The sequence below is a fragment of the Bos grunniens genome, chromosome 24 (genome assembly GCF_055505025.1).
Source record: "Bos grunniens cultivar Pamir isolate PY7600 chromosome 24, Bosgru_T2T1.0, whole genome shotgun sequence".
In the NCBI taxonomy this organism is placed as follows: Eukaryota; Metazoa; Chordata; class Mammalia; order Artiodactyla; family Bovidae; genus Bos; species Bos grunniens.
In genome coordinates, this window is record NC_141188.1 from 51,018,696 (window position 1) to 51,034,866 (window position 16,171).

General features: G+C 41.6%; 1 protein-coding gene and 2 non-coding genes across 6 annotated transcripts in view; 2 read left to right on the forward strand and 1 right to left on the reverse strand.

The window, feature by feature from the left end:
• The window catches only part of ACAA2 (acetyl-CoA acyltransferase 2), a 38,509-nt gene extending 25,611 nt beyond the window's left edge, over positions 1-12,898 (reverse strand). For 2 of the 4 annotated variants that reach the window (XM_086373456.1, XM_086373455.1), the window contains exons 1-2: positions 8,722-9,327; positions 184-350 (exon numbers count right to left, since the gene is read on the reverse strand). In XM_086373456.1, the coding sequence (XP_086229582.1) occupies positions 184-273 (90 nt within the window). In that variant the 5' untranslated portion in view covers positions 274-350; positions 8,722-9,327. Of the gene's footprint in view, positions 1-183; positions 351-8,721 lie in introns of all 4 variants that reach the window. The other 2 variants (XM_086373453.1, XM_086373454.1) reach the window with 2 other exon arrangements.
• Positions 9,958-10,100, forward strand: LOC147346263 (small Cajal body-specific RNA 17). The gene has a single exon (XR_015154194.1).
• On the forward strand, positions 10,168-10,250 carry LOC147346264 (small Cajal body-specific RNA 18). Its single transcript, XR_015154191.1, has one exon.
• Positions 12,899-16,171: the final 3,273 nt, after the last annotated feature.

Here is a 16,171-nt window from a genome sequence, read left to right on the forward strand (position 1 = left end):
AGACAGATATGTAGTTTCCAAACATATGCTCCTGACTGCTTTGGGGGTCAGGGAATTGCTTAAATTATGAATACCTTTAACTATTATTAACTAGTACACCATTATGACATGTTAAAGGAATTATTTTTAGAAACTGGTAAAAGAAAGCAGTAGGAGTGAACACTTCCCTTCTGCCCTACTAACCTGCATGACATTGCCTACGACGACACTGTCGACAGTTTCAGGTGAGACTCTGCCAGCAGACAAGGCAGCCCTGGCAGCAAACTCAGCCATGTCAGTAGGTGTGAAGTCTTTCAGAAGACCTCCATAAGCTCCAAAGGGGGTCCGCTTAGCAGCAACGATGAACACACCTATTGCAAGGAGAATTTATAAGCAATTGCAGATTCGTCAGCAGCATCCCTAACATGCTTTAAATAATTCTCTGTGCACTTTACTATAAAGCACAATTTTCAATTAAATGACTGAAAATCTCCGTCGCTTAATACATAGCATGGGTCTCACACACACACAAGCAGTCCTAAGGGTTATCATTTTGATCAATACCTGCATGCGGCACCAAGAACTGCTTGGCAGGCTACGATGCAAATGCAAATCCATGTTGGCTGGACATTTTTATAAACTGATTATTTGCTGATGATTTGCTGAAAATGGAAATGCTTCTATTTGCTGAAATATATTGCTTAGTCACAGAATCAAAGAATCTCCCAACTAAAGGTGCCTGAAGGCCAAGCACTCACACCATGCACGCCCTCCAGACTATTTCTGATGAAAGGTCCTCTCTAACTTATGCTAAAGGCATGCTCTATTGTGTGAAGCAGTGTTACCATGAACGGGCAATAGAAACTAACGATTTTTTTCTCATACTGAACTGGCTTGGCTTACCAAATCTTCCATCCACCAATCCCAGTTCTATCCAAATGCATCCCAAACTCAATTTATATAGCTTCTAGAACATATGCTGCTTTGAATTTGTATTATATATGTCACTGCTTCTAGAGTCAGAGGATGACTCAGATTACAAACTTCAAATAACTGGAACTATTATCTGTTACTCTTAGAATAAAACAGGCAAAATAGATATGCTGTTATCATGGGTAGCCCCTCCAGTACCTGATGTCAGCTAACATGTAAAATTCCCCAGACCTAAATTCTCTTTTCTGAAGTACGTAAAAAGTATCCTTTCAATAATTCTTTAATTCTGGCTGTTTTCTTCTAAAGATACTCTCGTTCACTAATATCCCTATTTTAATGTGTGTCAGAGTATAACAAAGTTTCCTACATTTGACCTAACCACAAAGGATACAGAGGGATTATCTATACATCTATTAATACAAAGACTACAAATCTGCAGTATCACTATTGGTTCAATTGGTGTCCCTGTATAGACAGATACAAACTGCCCCTTCTCAAGGCACTCTAGTGCCACCAAAGGAAAAAAAGTCATGTTTAACAAATCTACAGGGACTAGGATGTGAGTGGCACCCACTAGAGTAGCAAAATGCAAAAATGCAAAGCCTGCGTACTGGGGAACAACATCAGTTAACAGCTGCTTCATCACATTAACATTTATTAGGCACTAGACATCTCGTCACTTGTCATATAATATCTAATCTTCCCAAACAACTCTGCAAGGTAAATATTATAGTCAACATATCGGGGGTACTTACTGTATGACAGACTTCAGGCTTTATGCTTTACATAGGCTAAATTCTCTCAAAGACAATCTGAGCACACATTTTCACATCTTGCCAAGAAACTATGAGACTTTTTAACAATGGGTTTGTGCCCAGATACACAATTCTCCTTTATGTTAGGGATCTCTTTTGATAGAACAAACTAAACCTATCCTAAAAAAAATTCCAGCTTTTTCTTTGGTTTCTACTTTGAGAAATTTACAGTCTAAAAGAATGTTAGGAGCAACATACATAACTACAATTTAGAACAGATCTGATTGGTTCTTTAAAGATAAAGTATTCAGATATTTACAAAAGGCCATAAATATTAGTTTAAAGTGAAAGTGTCACTCAGTCATGTCCAACTCTTTGCGATCCCATGGACTGCAGCCCATCAGGCTCCTCTGTCCATGGAACTCTCTAGGCAAGAGTGTTTGCAATTTCTTTCTCCACGGGATCTTCCCGACCCAGGGATTGAACCCGTCTCTCACATTGAAGGCAGACTCTTTACCGACTGAGCCACCAGGGAAGCAAAATATTAGCTTAGTGCATTACAAATGTTTTCCTCTCATAGATGGGTTATTCTGTGGCACTGCACCTTCCCGTCTGCGTGCTCAGTTACTAAGTCATGTCCAACTCTTTGTGATCCCATAGACTGTAGCCAGCCAGGTTCCTCTCTCCATGGGGATTTCAGGTAAGAATACTGGAGTGGGATGCCATTTCCTCTTCCAGAGGCTGTTACAGACTTAGGGATCAAACCCTTGTTTCCTGCATTGGCAGGCGAGTTCTGTAGCACTGAGCCACCAGGGAAGCCCATGCCTTCCCATAAATGTCCTCTGATCCTCCTTGATTGACAGTCTCAGCCTTTTTTCATATCAGTGTTTACTTTATTTCATTTTTCTTTCCCCTTTGCTTGCTTTCTTCCTAATTTTGGTACAGTCCTATCTCTGGTCATTGCCTCGTATGCTCCTATTTGGTCAACTCCAGTAGACACTGACGACAGAGAAGAATGGCTTCCTCAAGTGCCCAGAAAATGAACAAAAATAGGCAAGTGAAGCGTAGATATGGAAAAAGGGAATAGCACATGGTGAATGTTAAGTTGCTTATAGTTGTTAACTTGAAGGCCAGCATTCTACACTGAATAGAATGGCTAGAATTAAAAAACTCAGTCTGGCTGGCTTGAAGAATAAGAAAACTGAGTTTGCAGCAATCACAGCTACAGAGAACTGAGGGGGGTTTGTGAAAGTAAAGGACCACAGTGGGGAGCCCAAATATCCAGCTGAATCCTTAATCATGTACCTGTGGGGCCAACTACATGCACCGCCGCAAAGGCGAAATGAATTGAAGTTAGCTTTGAGCTGCTGCCCTCTACAGGGCAGAGTTTGCAGTTTGAAGTGAAGTGAAAGTCACTCATTGTGTCCGATTTCTTGTGACCCCAGGGACTATACAGTCCATGCCAGAATTCTCCAGGCCAGAATACTGGAGTGGGTAGCCTTTCGCTTCTCCAGGAGATCTTCCCAACTCAGGGTTCTAACCCAGGTCTCCGGCATTGCAGGTGGATTCTTTACCAGCTGAGTTACAAGGGAAGCCCAAGAATACTGGAGTGGGTAGCCTATCTCTTCTCCAGTGGATCTTCCTGACCCAGGAATCAAACCAGGGTCTTCTGCATTGCAGGCAGATTCTTTACCAACTGAGCTATGAGGAAAGCAGTTTGAGTTCAGCCAAATTAAATGTCTACAAAAATAAATAGTTAACAATAAATAAGTCAATACTTTTTGGAAAGTAGCAGAATTCAGTCTCTACCACGGTTCATCTGCACTGTCCACCACACAATCCAAAATTAATCCACATAGGAACAGGAAGATACAAACATATCTCCGAGGTATTACAGGTTTGGTTCCACACTACTGCAATAAAGCAAGTCACATGAACTTTTTGGTTTTCCAATGCATATAAAAGTTATATTTGTACTGCAGCCTATTAAGTGTGCAACAACATTATGTCTAAAAAATTTACATACTAACCATCATCTGAGCCTTCAGTAAGTTGTAATCTTTTTGCTGATGGAGGGTTTGAAACATTGTGAGAATCAAAATGTAATACATTTTGGGAGAAAATGTTGTAGGAAAAATGGCACAAATAACTTGCTTGACTGCAGGACTGCCACAAACCTTCGACTTGTAAAAAACAAACAAAAAAATCTGCAGTATCTGCAATTCACAAGCAAATGAGGTATGCCTGTGCAACTCATCCTGAAGATAAAAGACAATTAACAGAGATGGACCGCAACATGACCCAGATGTTAGAATTTGCAGATAAGGATTTTAAAGCAGTAGTCTCTCATAACTATGTTCCAAAATATATAGAAAAATATGTTCATAATAAGGGCTCAGACAGCTCCACAAAGAAAAAGAAGATTAAAGGAAAAAACCAAAGTGAAAATTCTAAAACGGAAAAATACCTGAAATAAAACGTGTACTGAATGGGTGTAGTAGCAGAATGGAAGTGAACGGAGTAAGAGTCAGTGACTCTGAAATAGATAAACAGATATTATGTAATCTGAAGAACAGGGGGAAGAATATTGGGAAAAACAAAATAAAAACCAAAAACATGGGTAGAACCTCAAAGTCTACTGCAATTGACCTCAAAGTCAAAGGCAAGTCAATGGAAAAACCATAGTCTTTTCAGTAAGTGGTGCTGGAACAACTGAACATTCGCATGCAAACAACAACAAAGCAGACAGACCTTACACCTTTCATAAAGATTAGCTCAAACTGGATAGACTTACATATAAAATGCAAAAACTATAGAACTCCTAGAAGATACCAAAGGAGAAAACCTAGGGGACATTTGGTTTGGCTTGGTGATAACTTTTTTAGATACAACACCAAAAGCACAATCCAAGAAAGAAAAACTTGGACTTTATTAAAATTGAAAACTTCTACTCTTCAAAAGACACAATTAAAAGCACAAAAAGACAAGCCACAGACTGGGAGGGAATACCTGCAAAATACTTATCTGATAAAGGATATCAGATAAGTATTGTATGTGTATCTAAAATTTACAAAGATATGTGTATCTAAAATATACAAAGAACTCTTCAAACTCAATAAGAAATTAATGACCCAGCTAAAAATGCATAAAAATGTGCTAATCAAAGATACTATACAAATGTCAAATAACCATATGAAAAAATGCTTGATATCGTGTTATTAGGCAACTGAAAATTAAAACAACTCTGAGATTCCATCTCCCAACTAAAATCCAAAACACTGCCAACACCAAACATTGGTGATGATAGGGAGCAAAAGAAGTTCACCCGCTGATTCTGGGAATGCAAAATGGTACAGCCACTTTGGAAGAGAGTGTGGCAGTTTCTTCCAACCCTAAAACTAAACATATGCTACTCACATGATCCAGTAATCACACTCCTTTGTATTTACCCCAATGAGTTGAAAACATGTCCACACAAAAACCTGCACACAAATGTCTATAGCAGCTTTACTCATAACTGCCAAAACTTAGAAGCAGACAAGATGTTCTTCAGTAGGTGAATGGATAAGCTGTGGTACATTCATACAATGGAATATTATTCAGCAATAAAAAGATATGAGGTATCAAGTCATGAAAAGACATGAAAGAAACTTAAACTCATACTGCTGGTGAAACAAGCCAATCTGAAAAGACAACACACTATATGATTCCAACTATATAACACCTCGGAGAAGGTGATGGCACCCCACTCCGGTAACTCTTGCCTGGAAAACCCCATGGATGGAGGAGCCTGGTGGGCTGCAGTCCATGGGGTCGCGAAGAGTCGGACATGACTGTGCGACTTCACTTTCACTTTTCACTTTCATGCACTGGAGAAGGAAATGGCAACCCGCTCCAGTGTTCTTGCCTGGAGAATCCCAAGGACAGGGAAACCTGGTGGGCTGCCGTCTATGGGGTCGCACAGAGTCAGACATGACTGAAGCGACTTAGCAGCAGCAGCAGCATATAACACCTAGAAATGGCAAAATTATGGAGACAGTAAAAAGACCAGCAGCTGTCAGGGGTTGGGGGTTGTAGGGAAGGAGAAATGAACAGGTAGAACACAGGGAAATTTTAGGGCAGAGAACTACTCTTTATGGTACTATAATGGTAGATATATGTCATTATACATCTATCAAAACCTACAGGACTACACAACACAACAAATGAAACTTAATGTAAACTATGACCTTTAGTTAAAAATAATGTACCAGTATTGGTTCATCAACTGTAACAAACATACCACATTAATGAAAGCTGTTAATAATAGGGGATAATGGAGTGGGATGAGTTAAGTGTATGGGAATGCTCTGTACTTTGTGTTCAACTTTTCTATAAAACTAAAAGATAAATGTACAGTTAACATTTATCATTAACATTAACATTAACTCAAGCTCAGTTAACCCCAAATTGAATACATGCAAAACACATGCACACACTCATCCTGGCACAGCACTGCCAAACTTCTCAAAACTAAAGAGAATGTGAAAATCTCAAAAACCAGAAAAAATGACATTACATACACAGAAATGATTTGAATGAACCCTGGCTTTTCAGAAACAATGAAGGCAAACTTCCTTTGCTTCTCCATAAATTTCCATTCATAGGTTTCTTCCTTGTACTTCATAATCTAAGAAAGCATTTTCATGTGGGAAGTTCTAATGGTAAAATATGAGAAACCTACAAAATAGTGTGTGTGTGTGTGTGTGTGTGTGTGTGTGTGTGTGTGAAAACAAAAACAAAAGCAAGAATTTCCCCTTTCCTTACATCACATTTGTTTCCTTGGTGCTCCCAGACTGTAAAGTTAGCAGGAGTAAGGCTAACACTGAACTAATACAATGATTTTGAATGGGGAAAATGCTATTAAGCATTTTAAAAAATTATTTAAAAAAAATCTGGTATGTGTGATTTTTTTTTCCCCATTTCATAAACTGGATACCATGGCAATAATTATTAATATCTGATCTGATGTCAATTTTGTGTGCATGTTAAAAGGTCTAAAGCCTAACAGTCATTAACCAGACTAACATCTATGTATTTTAAAAGACTTTGGAAATTCAGGGGCTAAAGATTTCCACTAAAGACAGTGAAAAGACAGATTAATCCAAGGCATAATGAGTCAGAAATGCCAAGAAAGGGCCTGGCAAGGTGGCAAATGTGACCGTAGAGGAAAAAATAACACTAGAAAATAAAGAGGAATTCTGCCTTCTTTTCTATTACATTGTTAGGAAAATATTTACTCATTTAATCACAACAACTGCTGACAGCAAACAAAGTTAGCAAGGACAACTGCTGCTTCTGTACCCGCTTCAGTTGCAGGATTAATTTGGCAGCCCACCAACATGCTTTGCAAGGCTGTACAAACACTCCCGGCAAAGCTAAGGTAACAGTAAGAGAATTACTATTGGGGGCAACCTTCCAACCAAGTCCTTGGATGGGTGCTAGTAAAAAACCTGGGTACTGGTTCTACTTGAAGATAGAAATCTGATTAATGACAATCTTTACCAAAGTCAATTTTGTTCCCACTTAAATGTGTCCTTTTCCTTACAAGAATTAGTCAAACTTTCTCTCTTACTCAATAGTCCTGCAAGCACTTAGTATGTTTCTTGAGAGACGAGTCCATCTGTATCCTGGTGGTGATGGTGGTTTTGTCGCTAAGTTGTGTCCAACTCTTACAATCCCATGGACCACAGCCCACCAGACTCCTCGGGCCATGGGATTTCCCAGGCAAGAATACCAGAGTGGGATGCCATCTCCTTCTCCAGGGGATCTTCCTGACCCAGGGATTGAACCCACACCTCCTGCATTGCAGGCGGTGTCTTTACTGCCGAGCCAGCAGGGAAGCCCTCTAACTAACCAATAACAACCAAAACACTAACTACCATTATAGATAAGCCAGTCCACCTTTCTGGACATCAGTGTCTTCAACTGTAAAACAGGGAAACGTATAAAAGTATGATCACTAACTTTAACATCATAGTGAATGGTGTCCCAAAGTGATAAACTTCATACTTCCTCCATGCAGGTGTTGATGCACATTCTTTCCTTACATAGTTTTCATCAAATTTTCAAAGGAGTTTGTATTAAAAGTGGTAAGAATCACTGATAAAACAGTAAACAGAGAAATCAATAAAATCATGATTTCCTTTTAAGGAAGACAGCTCATGACAATGCAGCTGTTAAATAATTTGGGTCTCCTGAATACGCCATCAAAAAATAAAAATAAGCATGCTACTGTATGAAATTCAGTTGGAAAGAGCACTAACAAATCTTTTTGCCTCAGAATATCTATTTTCCACCGGAACTGTTCACATGTCATTTTGGCTTGTCAGAGCTTCAGATCCCCCTAACCAACTGTCTACCTGGTATCTGCACTTGAGCACCTCAATATTCTCTTCCAAGTCTATCCCTTCTCCCATTTTCCTCACTCCCTAATAAGTATCATGAACTCAGTTCTTCAAACCTAGAGTCATTCTTGGCATTTCCTTCTCATAGACCTGCCACTCCAACCGATCACCAAGTTGTGTCAAATCCACCTCCAAATCTATCTCAAACCATCCCTCCCCCCTTTCCCCAATCCCACTGCCCCCCACTCGAATCAAAACCATCATTTGATGTTGCCTAGATCTCTGCCATAAGACTCTTAAGTGGTCTTAAACTCTCCTTGCTACACAGGCAGATGCACAGTCCTGAGGAAATGGGGACAGACTGGAAACTAGACCACATTATTCTTCTAGGTAGCAGGCTGCTTTCTTTAGAATCCAGAATCAAACCAGCACAGAATCAAACCTTTACAGAGCCCTTGGGGCCCTGGACCACCAGAACCTCGCTTCTTAGATCCTACCAAGTGTTTTCTTTCCCAAGGCCTTGATATATGAGTCTCATCTGAAGGTTCTTTAAAGGACACATAAAGACAAGTTGTCATAGTCTTTAAAATTCCACTGACTGCGACCATTTGCTATGAAAAGGGAATTTACATACTTAAAAAAAAAAAGTAACGGCAGAATTTATGTACTCCGGGACGGCACTTTTCAGGAGTCAGAAAGAAGAGAAGGGAACGGGTTTAAGCAGGTTCTCCAACAGAACGCCATCAAGCATTGGGGCTGGGGAGGCGGGGCGGGTGCAGGTTATTCGGGCAGAGGTTCCTCAACGACGCCAAGAGAATCTTCATTCCTTCCAAGCCTTGCCCACCCTGTGATCAGGTCCGAGGGCCGCCAGCTCGTCTGAAAGGCACCCCTCCGCCCAAGGTCGCCTCGCGCTTAGGGGGCCCCGCCCTGGTCTTGCCAACAGCTGACCTCGAACTAGGAGGGTCACTACCGCGCGGAGAAGGGAAAGGACCTTCGAGGTCAGGAGCAAGCAAAACCGTGGTGGGCAATGCCTTTCGCCTCGCACGTATGGTTTCCCCTAAACTCAAACAATGCTTCCGGATTGGTTTTTTTTTTTTTTTTTTTAATCAAGTCCGCTTTTACAACCAAAGAGACCCCGACTCCCCGCCGACACCCGACGTCCTTCCCCTGCCCCCCGAAGGGGCGCGAGAGGCGGGGCCGCGGCGCTCACCTCGGAGCAGGGCCATGGCGGCGGGCAGACGAGCGGCAGCGTTCGGGTCCTCGGCAGCGACGCCGCGGTCCCGCCCGCCACGCCCGACTTTAAGTGCTCGGGGCGGTGCCAGCGAGGCTACGCCCCTGCCCTTTCCCCTACTTTGGAGGGCCTGTCCGAGCGCTCCCTTCTGGGCCCCGCGTCGCCCCTCTGGGGCCACACCGGGTGGGAACCAATGGTGCCAAAAACCTTGAAAGGAGACAGGCCTCCCCACTGGAAAACGTTCCTCGTGAGCGGATTCTTTTCCCCATCTCACTGTTTTTAGAGATTCCCTCTGTTTTGACTCTCCCCTGCCCAACCTAGCCTTTGGAGCCCCTCCCCGCGCCAAGGTAATTAGCGGTTCCCCTCCTCCGCACTCCCGGATTCTCTTCAACGTGTGACTCGGGGGCCAAACGTGTGACTGGGCTGCCGAAAGGGCGGAAAGGGTTTGAGGAAGGTCTGGGGCGGCCGAGCCCGGCCGGAAGTCGGGTGGGCACGGAAGACGGAGTGGGAGGGGATTGGCTGAGCCGCGCTGGCAGGCGGGTTGGGCGGCTGCGCAGAGCAGCCCAGGGGGAGGCCGAGGCGGCTGGACCCGCCCGGGAGGCCCGGGCGCGAGAAGCGGGGCAGGGAGGTTAGCAGGTGTGGGGTGTAGCGAGTGGCGTAGGGGACAGGGTCGCCCCCGGGTCCACGATGCAGCCCCCGGATGAGGCCGCAGTATTTTCCTTATATGATCGGGCCCCATGGCTGACAACGCCGCTGGCCCGGAGCCTGAGAGGATTATGAAAACATGTCAGGCGAAATGGGGCCAGGGACCCGGGGGCTGGGAGGTTAGGGGGAGGCAGTTAGGCTAAGATTTGGGTAACGTTAGGGTGGTCCCTGCAAGCCCTGGTCGATGATGACGTGACCACTGCGCAATCTGAGTTCTGGGAACTAGGTGATGGAGCGTGTTCTGAGAACGGACTGAGACCGGGCGAGCAGGGGGCGACGCGGGCGGCAGACCCCCAGCGCCAGGGCTCGGGGGCGGGCCACGCTGCCTCGGGCTTAGTTCGGTGGTTGGGAAGCTGTGGTGGGAGGCTCTGAGGTGTTCTGTGAGCTGTCTGGGAACCCCCACCCCAAATCCTGGTGTTCAAACGCGTTCGTGGTCCTCTCATTTTTTTTTTTTTTGTTTTGTTTTGTTTTTTGTTTTTTTAACCCAACGTTTTTATTAAGAAAACTTCGAAACTTACAGGAAAGTGCAGAGACTTCTACGTGAACTACCCGTATTTTCATCACCCGTATTCTACAAGTATTAACACTTTGCCATGTTTGCTGTATCACGTCTTTCCTTTTTTTTTTTTTTTTCTTTGTCAGCCTTAGTACACTTCAGGAGTACTTTGGCTCACGTTAAAGGTGAGTATATGTTTACACTCCTTTTATGGCAGAATTACCATATGGTCAAACGTATGAATCTTCAAGTTGGATGAGTTTCACAAGTGCTTATACTGTTGTAATCCAAACTACTCTTAGCTTTCAAAATGTAATTAGAATATGTCCAGCATTACAGAAAATCCCTTCATTTCTCTTTTGTGCTCCCTTTGTTCCCCTTTCTTCACCATCTGTTCTTTGACCCTCTGGTTTATTCTTTTTTTCTGTTGCTTTGATTTAAACAAATCCAGGAAATTGACAATTGTTAATTCAATATGCAGATTCCAAGGCTGCTAACTTTAAATTCGCTTTAAAAACTTTAGATAATATGTATATTGGTTTTTCACAGCAGGTGTATATAGTCAGTGGAATTTGGACTTCGAATAGATCAAAGCCTCTCACATACCTGATGATATTTTTTTCATCTCCATATTCTGGATGATGAATGATAGTAAAATAAAAGCTCCCATCTTTGGGATTCAGTTCAGTTCAATTCAGTTCAGTCGCTCAGTTGTGTCTGACTCTTTGCGACCCCATGAATTGAAGCACGCCAGGCCTCCCTGTCCATCACCAACTCCCAGACTCATGTCCATCGAGTTGGTGATGCCATCCAGCCATCTCATCCTCTGTCGTCCCCTTCTCCTCCTGCTCCCAATCTCTCCCAGCATCAGAGTCTTTTCCAATGAGTCAACTCTTCGCATGAGGTGGCCAAAGTACTGGAGTTTCAGCTTTCGCATCATTCCTTCCAAAGAAATTCCAGGGCTGATCTCCTTCAGAATGGACTGGTTGGATCTTCTTGCAGTCCAAGGGACCCTCAAGAGTCTTCTCCAACACCACACTTCAAAAGCATCAATTCTTCAGTGCTCAGCTTTCTTCACAGTCCAACTTTCACATCCATACATGACCACTGGAAAAACCATAGCCTTGACTAGACGGACCTTTGTTGGCAAAGTAATGTCCGTGCTTTTGAATATGCTATCTAGGTTGGTCATAACTTTCCTTCCAAGGAGTAAGCGTCTTTTAATTTCATGGCTGCAGTCACCATCTGCAGTGATTTTGGAGCCCAAAAAATATAAAATCTGTACACTGTTTCCTCTGTTTCCCCATCTATTTGCCATGCAGTGATGGGACCAGATGCCATGATCTTCGTTTTCTGAATGTTGAGCTTTAAGCCAACTTTTTCACTCTCCACTTTCACTTTCATCAAGAGGCTTTTTAGTTCTTCTTCACTTTCTGCCATAAGGGTGGTGTCATCTGCATATCCGAGGTTATTGATGTTTCTCCCGGCAATCTTGATTGTGCTTCTTCCAGTCCAGCGTTTCTCATGATGTACTCTGCATATAAGTTAAATAAGCAGGGTGACAATATACAGCCTTGACGTACTCCTTTTCCTATTTGGAACCAGTCTGTTGTTCCATGTCTAGTGCTAACTGTTGCTTCCTGAGCTGCATATGGGTTTCTCAAGATTACTGTTATGTAAAACAGAATAACATACAATTCATACAACATCAGACAAACCCAAATTAAGGGACATTTTGCAACCCCATAAAATAGGTAGGAGTTACTCCTTATTTTATAAATGAGGAAGCTTAGACCCAGAGAAACCAAGTAATTTGCCAAAGCCTCAAATCTAGAAAATTGCTGAATTTGAAGTTTGAACTCTTGATTCTCAGAAGCCCAAGCCTGTGTTCTTTGTCCAGGGCTTATGGCATTTGGAACATAGAAGTGGGGGGTAGGAAAAGAGTTAGCTAAGGCATATGTTATAGAAAACAGGAAAGGAGGTGAATGCTAAATTAATCTTCCTTGGTGGAAGAAATAAAGTAGTTGAAACCTTGGTAAAGGTAACATATTTGTATTTGGTGACTTGAGTTAGAAGATTTATTTGCTTTTTTTGGCAGAGAAAGGTGGGTGGAGAAGTGAGGCAATGGGTCATAACTAGATGCTCGCCTTTATCAACTATGGCGCCTACAGAAAGTGATTCAAAGGACCATTTTCTTAATTCTTCCAAGGATAGTACAGAGCTGATACCATTCTAGATGCATATATATAATGAATACCTTAAAGCATTAGAACTTATGTTTGCCAGCTAGTTACTCATAATAAAATAGAAATCAAATGGAATTCATTAGGTGAGCCAAAACCAACATGCTTATCATAAGTTGGCACTCTGAACTTCAGCCAGTCAAATATGTTTTGTAATACAAAAAAAAAAAAAAAAATCAGAAAACATGTGCAGTTAATTGTGTTAAGTGTGAGATACAACAGTGGAGGAAATAAACAGATCTTGAAAAGTTATGTGTTTTTCCATTAAAACTTTCTACTAGTCCAAATGCAAAATAAATTCTTGTTCTCTAGAACTATTGATAAAGGTATTAGTGTTCTTCAATAAGAGAAAAAGGCAGGTTCTATTCAGTCTGGCGCTCTTATATTTATTGAGAAAAGTTAAAATGCCATCATGAGTATCACACTTTCCCACTTAATATCTTAAAGATTGCTTGCAGCAAGTCTTTCCAAATAGAAATTTCTAAGTTTTCTGTAATTAAACATGTCATGAAAATGGGTGTACTTGAAAACCATTGAGTACAAAGGTTTACATATATAAAAACATGAAAATCTATGTAAAGATATTTACACAATCTTAGAGTATCATGTGGAGAAGGCAATGGCACCCTACTCCAGTACTCTTGCTTGGTAAATCCCATGGATGGAGGAGCCTGGTGGGCTGCAGGCCATGGGGTCGAGAAGAGTCAGACATGACTGAGCAACTTCACTTTTCACTTTCATGCATTGGAGAAGGAAATGGCAACCCACTCTAGTGTTCTTGCCTGGAGAATCCCAGGGACAGGGGAGCCTGGTAGCCTGCCATCTATAGGGTCGCACAGAGTTGGACACGACTGAAGCGACTTAGCAGTAGCAGCAGCAGCAGCAGAGTATCATGAAGAGGAAAAGTTATCCATACACTAGAGAAATCTTGTGGGTATTACCTTGACCAAATGACGAAGCTTAATGTTGCCATTAATGGGACAAACTGACATCATGTACTGAGATGCACTGAGAAGGACACAAACTCACGTAGGATTTCTCCAAAAAAACGTCTGACAAATCTGATCGTAAGGAAACGATCATACAAATCCAATTGAGGGACATTTTGCTAAATAACTGACTTGAACTCTTAAAATGTCAGTGTTGTGAAAAACAAAAAAGGCCAGGAATGGTACTAGATGAACAGGAGTTGAGATGTGACAATTAAGTGTAATGTGGGGTCTTTTTGGAAACCGGATTCAAAACAACGCTAAAGAACAGAATTGGGACAGTTGGGGAGGAATGGTCTGTGAATTTCATGAGGTGGTATTGACTTTACTTTTCCTGATTATGTTAATTATACTGTAGATAGGGCAGAGATTGTCCTTTGTTCTAAGGAGATGCACACCGAAATATTAAAGGTGAAGAGTCATGGTGCCAAAACTAATTACCAATTGACTGGAGGAAAAAAAAAAAAAACCTGCATACAGATACACTGGCGAAGACAGCAAACACGGTGAAATGTTACTAATTAGGGAACATAAAGGTAGACTACATGGTTGTTCATTGTTCTATTTTTACAATTCTTCTATAGCTGTTTAACTTTCAAAATAAAAATTGAGAGGAAAAGTATCTTTCAAGGAAGCTGAAAAATTACCTGAAATTCCATTTAGTTCTTTTCATTTTTAACCATATCTATATCTATCTATATAGAAGTGAAGTCACTCAGTCGTGTCTGACTCTTTGCAACCCCATGGACTGTAGCCTACCAGGCTCCTCTGTCCATGGGATTTTCCAGGCAATAGCCCTGGAGTGGATTGCCATTTCCTTCTCCAGGGGATCTTCCCAACCCAGGGATCAAACCCGGGTCTCTCACATTGTAGACAGACGCCTTACTGTCTGAGCCACTGGGCCATATAGTACAATACTAAATATCTATATCAAAATTAGGTATTTTATAATTTTAAAAATCTAGATATGTGATGTAAAGTTACTGTTGTAAGACATTTAGCTTTATATTTTTAGAAATAGCCTATTATCATGTCTTTCTGTAATTATTTTTTTGTAAAGAAAAAGAGTAGCATTAGTGTAAAACTGGAAATCAGTGAATCAATTATAAATCTTGAATTTGCATGTTAAGATTTCATTAGGATTTCAGGAATAACTGGCCTCAGCTCTGTCTTCTACATTATGTGGATAATTTTGCTGTACTTAAACTTCCTGCTGCTGCTGCTGCTAAGTCGTTTCAGTCGTGTCCAACTGTGCGACCCCATGGTCTGCAGCCTATCAGGTTCCTCCGTCCATGGGATTTTCCTATAATACCCCAAATTGATGGTAGTTTTGAACAGCACTGCTTTTAGAAATTTCATTAGCAGAGACTGGGAAAGCTGGTACAGTTGGTAGGAGCTGGGACTGTGTTAACAGATGAGTACAGTGACCCCTCAGTATCTTAGGGGATTGGTTCTAGACGGACACCTAAATCAAGTCCTTTACATAAAGTAGTATTTGCATATATGCGTATAACCTATGCACATTCTCCCATATACATACATTAAGAAGTCTCTGTATTAGCTATAGTACCTAATACAAAGTAAATTCTATGTAAATAGTTGCTGGTGCATGAAAAATTCAAGTCTTACTTTGTGGAACTTTCTGGCAAAAAAATTTTTAGATTGAGGTTGAATGAGTCCATGGATTCAGAACTGAAGGGTATGGAGGGCCTTGAATTTGAATGAATGAGACAGCTGCGTTTACTAATCTTGAGAAGCTGGGAAGGTCATGTATGTGCTCATTGTTAGTCTAACTGCTTTTGGTGATAACTTCAAATTTTGTTAAGAGACAGCTATGGGGAGGAAAGGGTGAACTGTATGGAGAGAGTAACATGGAAACTTACATTACCATATGTAAAATAGATAGCCAATGGGAATTTGCTGTATGTCTCAGGGGGCCCAAACAGGGGCTCTGTCTTATCAACCTAGAGGGGTAGGATGGGGAGGGAGATGGGAGGGAGGCTGTAGAGGGAGGGGACATATGTATACCTATGGCTGATTCATGTTGAGGTTTGACAGAAAACAACAAAATTCTGTAAAGCAATTATCCTTCAATTAAAAAATAAATTTTTTAAAAAAGAGGCAGTTATAACCTTGGATGTGGTTTTGTCCTTATAAGAGATACCTACCCTACTGAAAGTTTAAGTTGCTAAACAAGTACATCAGAAATAAATATAGACAGAGAATAATACAGACACTGATTTGCCGAATTTAAGTTTACCCCAGGTCTAGATGTGTTCCAGATAGCTTAAGATACTATCACAAACTTAAGTGAAGGATATATATCCAGCTGGCCCTTGAACAGCATGTGTTTGAACTGCACGGGTTGATTTGCAGATTTGTTTCAATAGTAAATACTACTGTACTACACGAGCAGAGATTGGTTGGAACCTCGGATATGGAGGAACTCAGTAT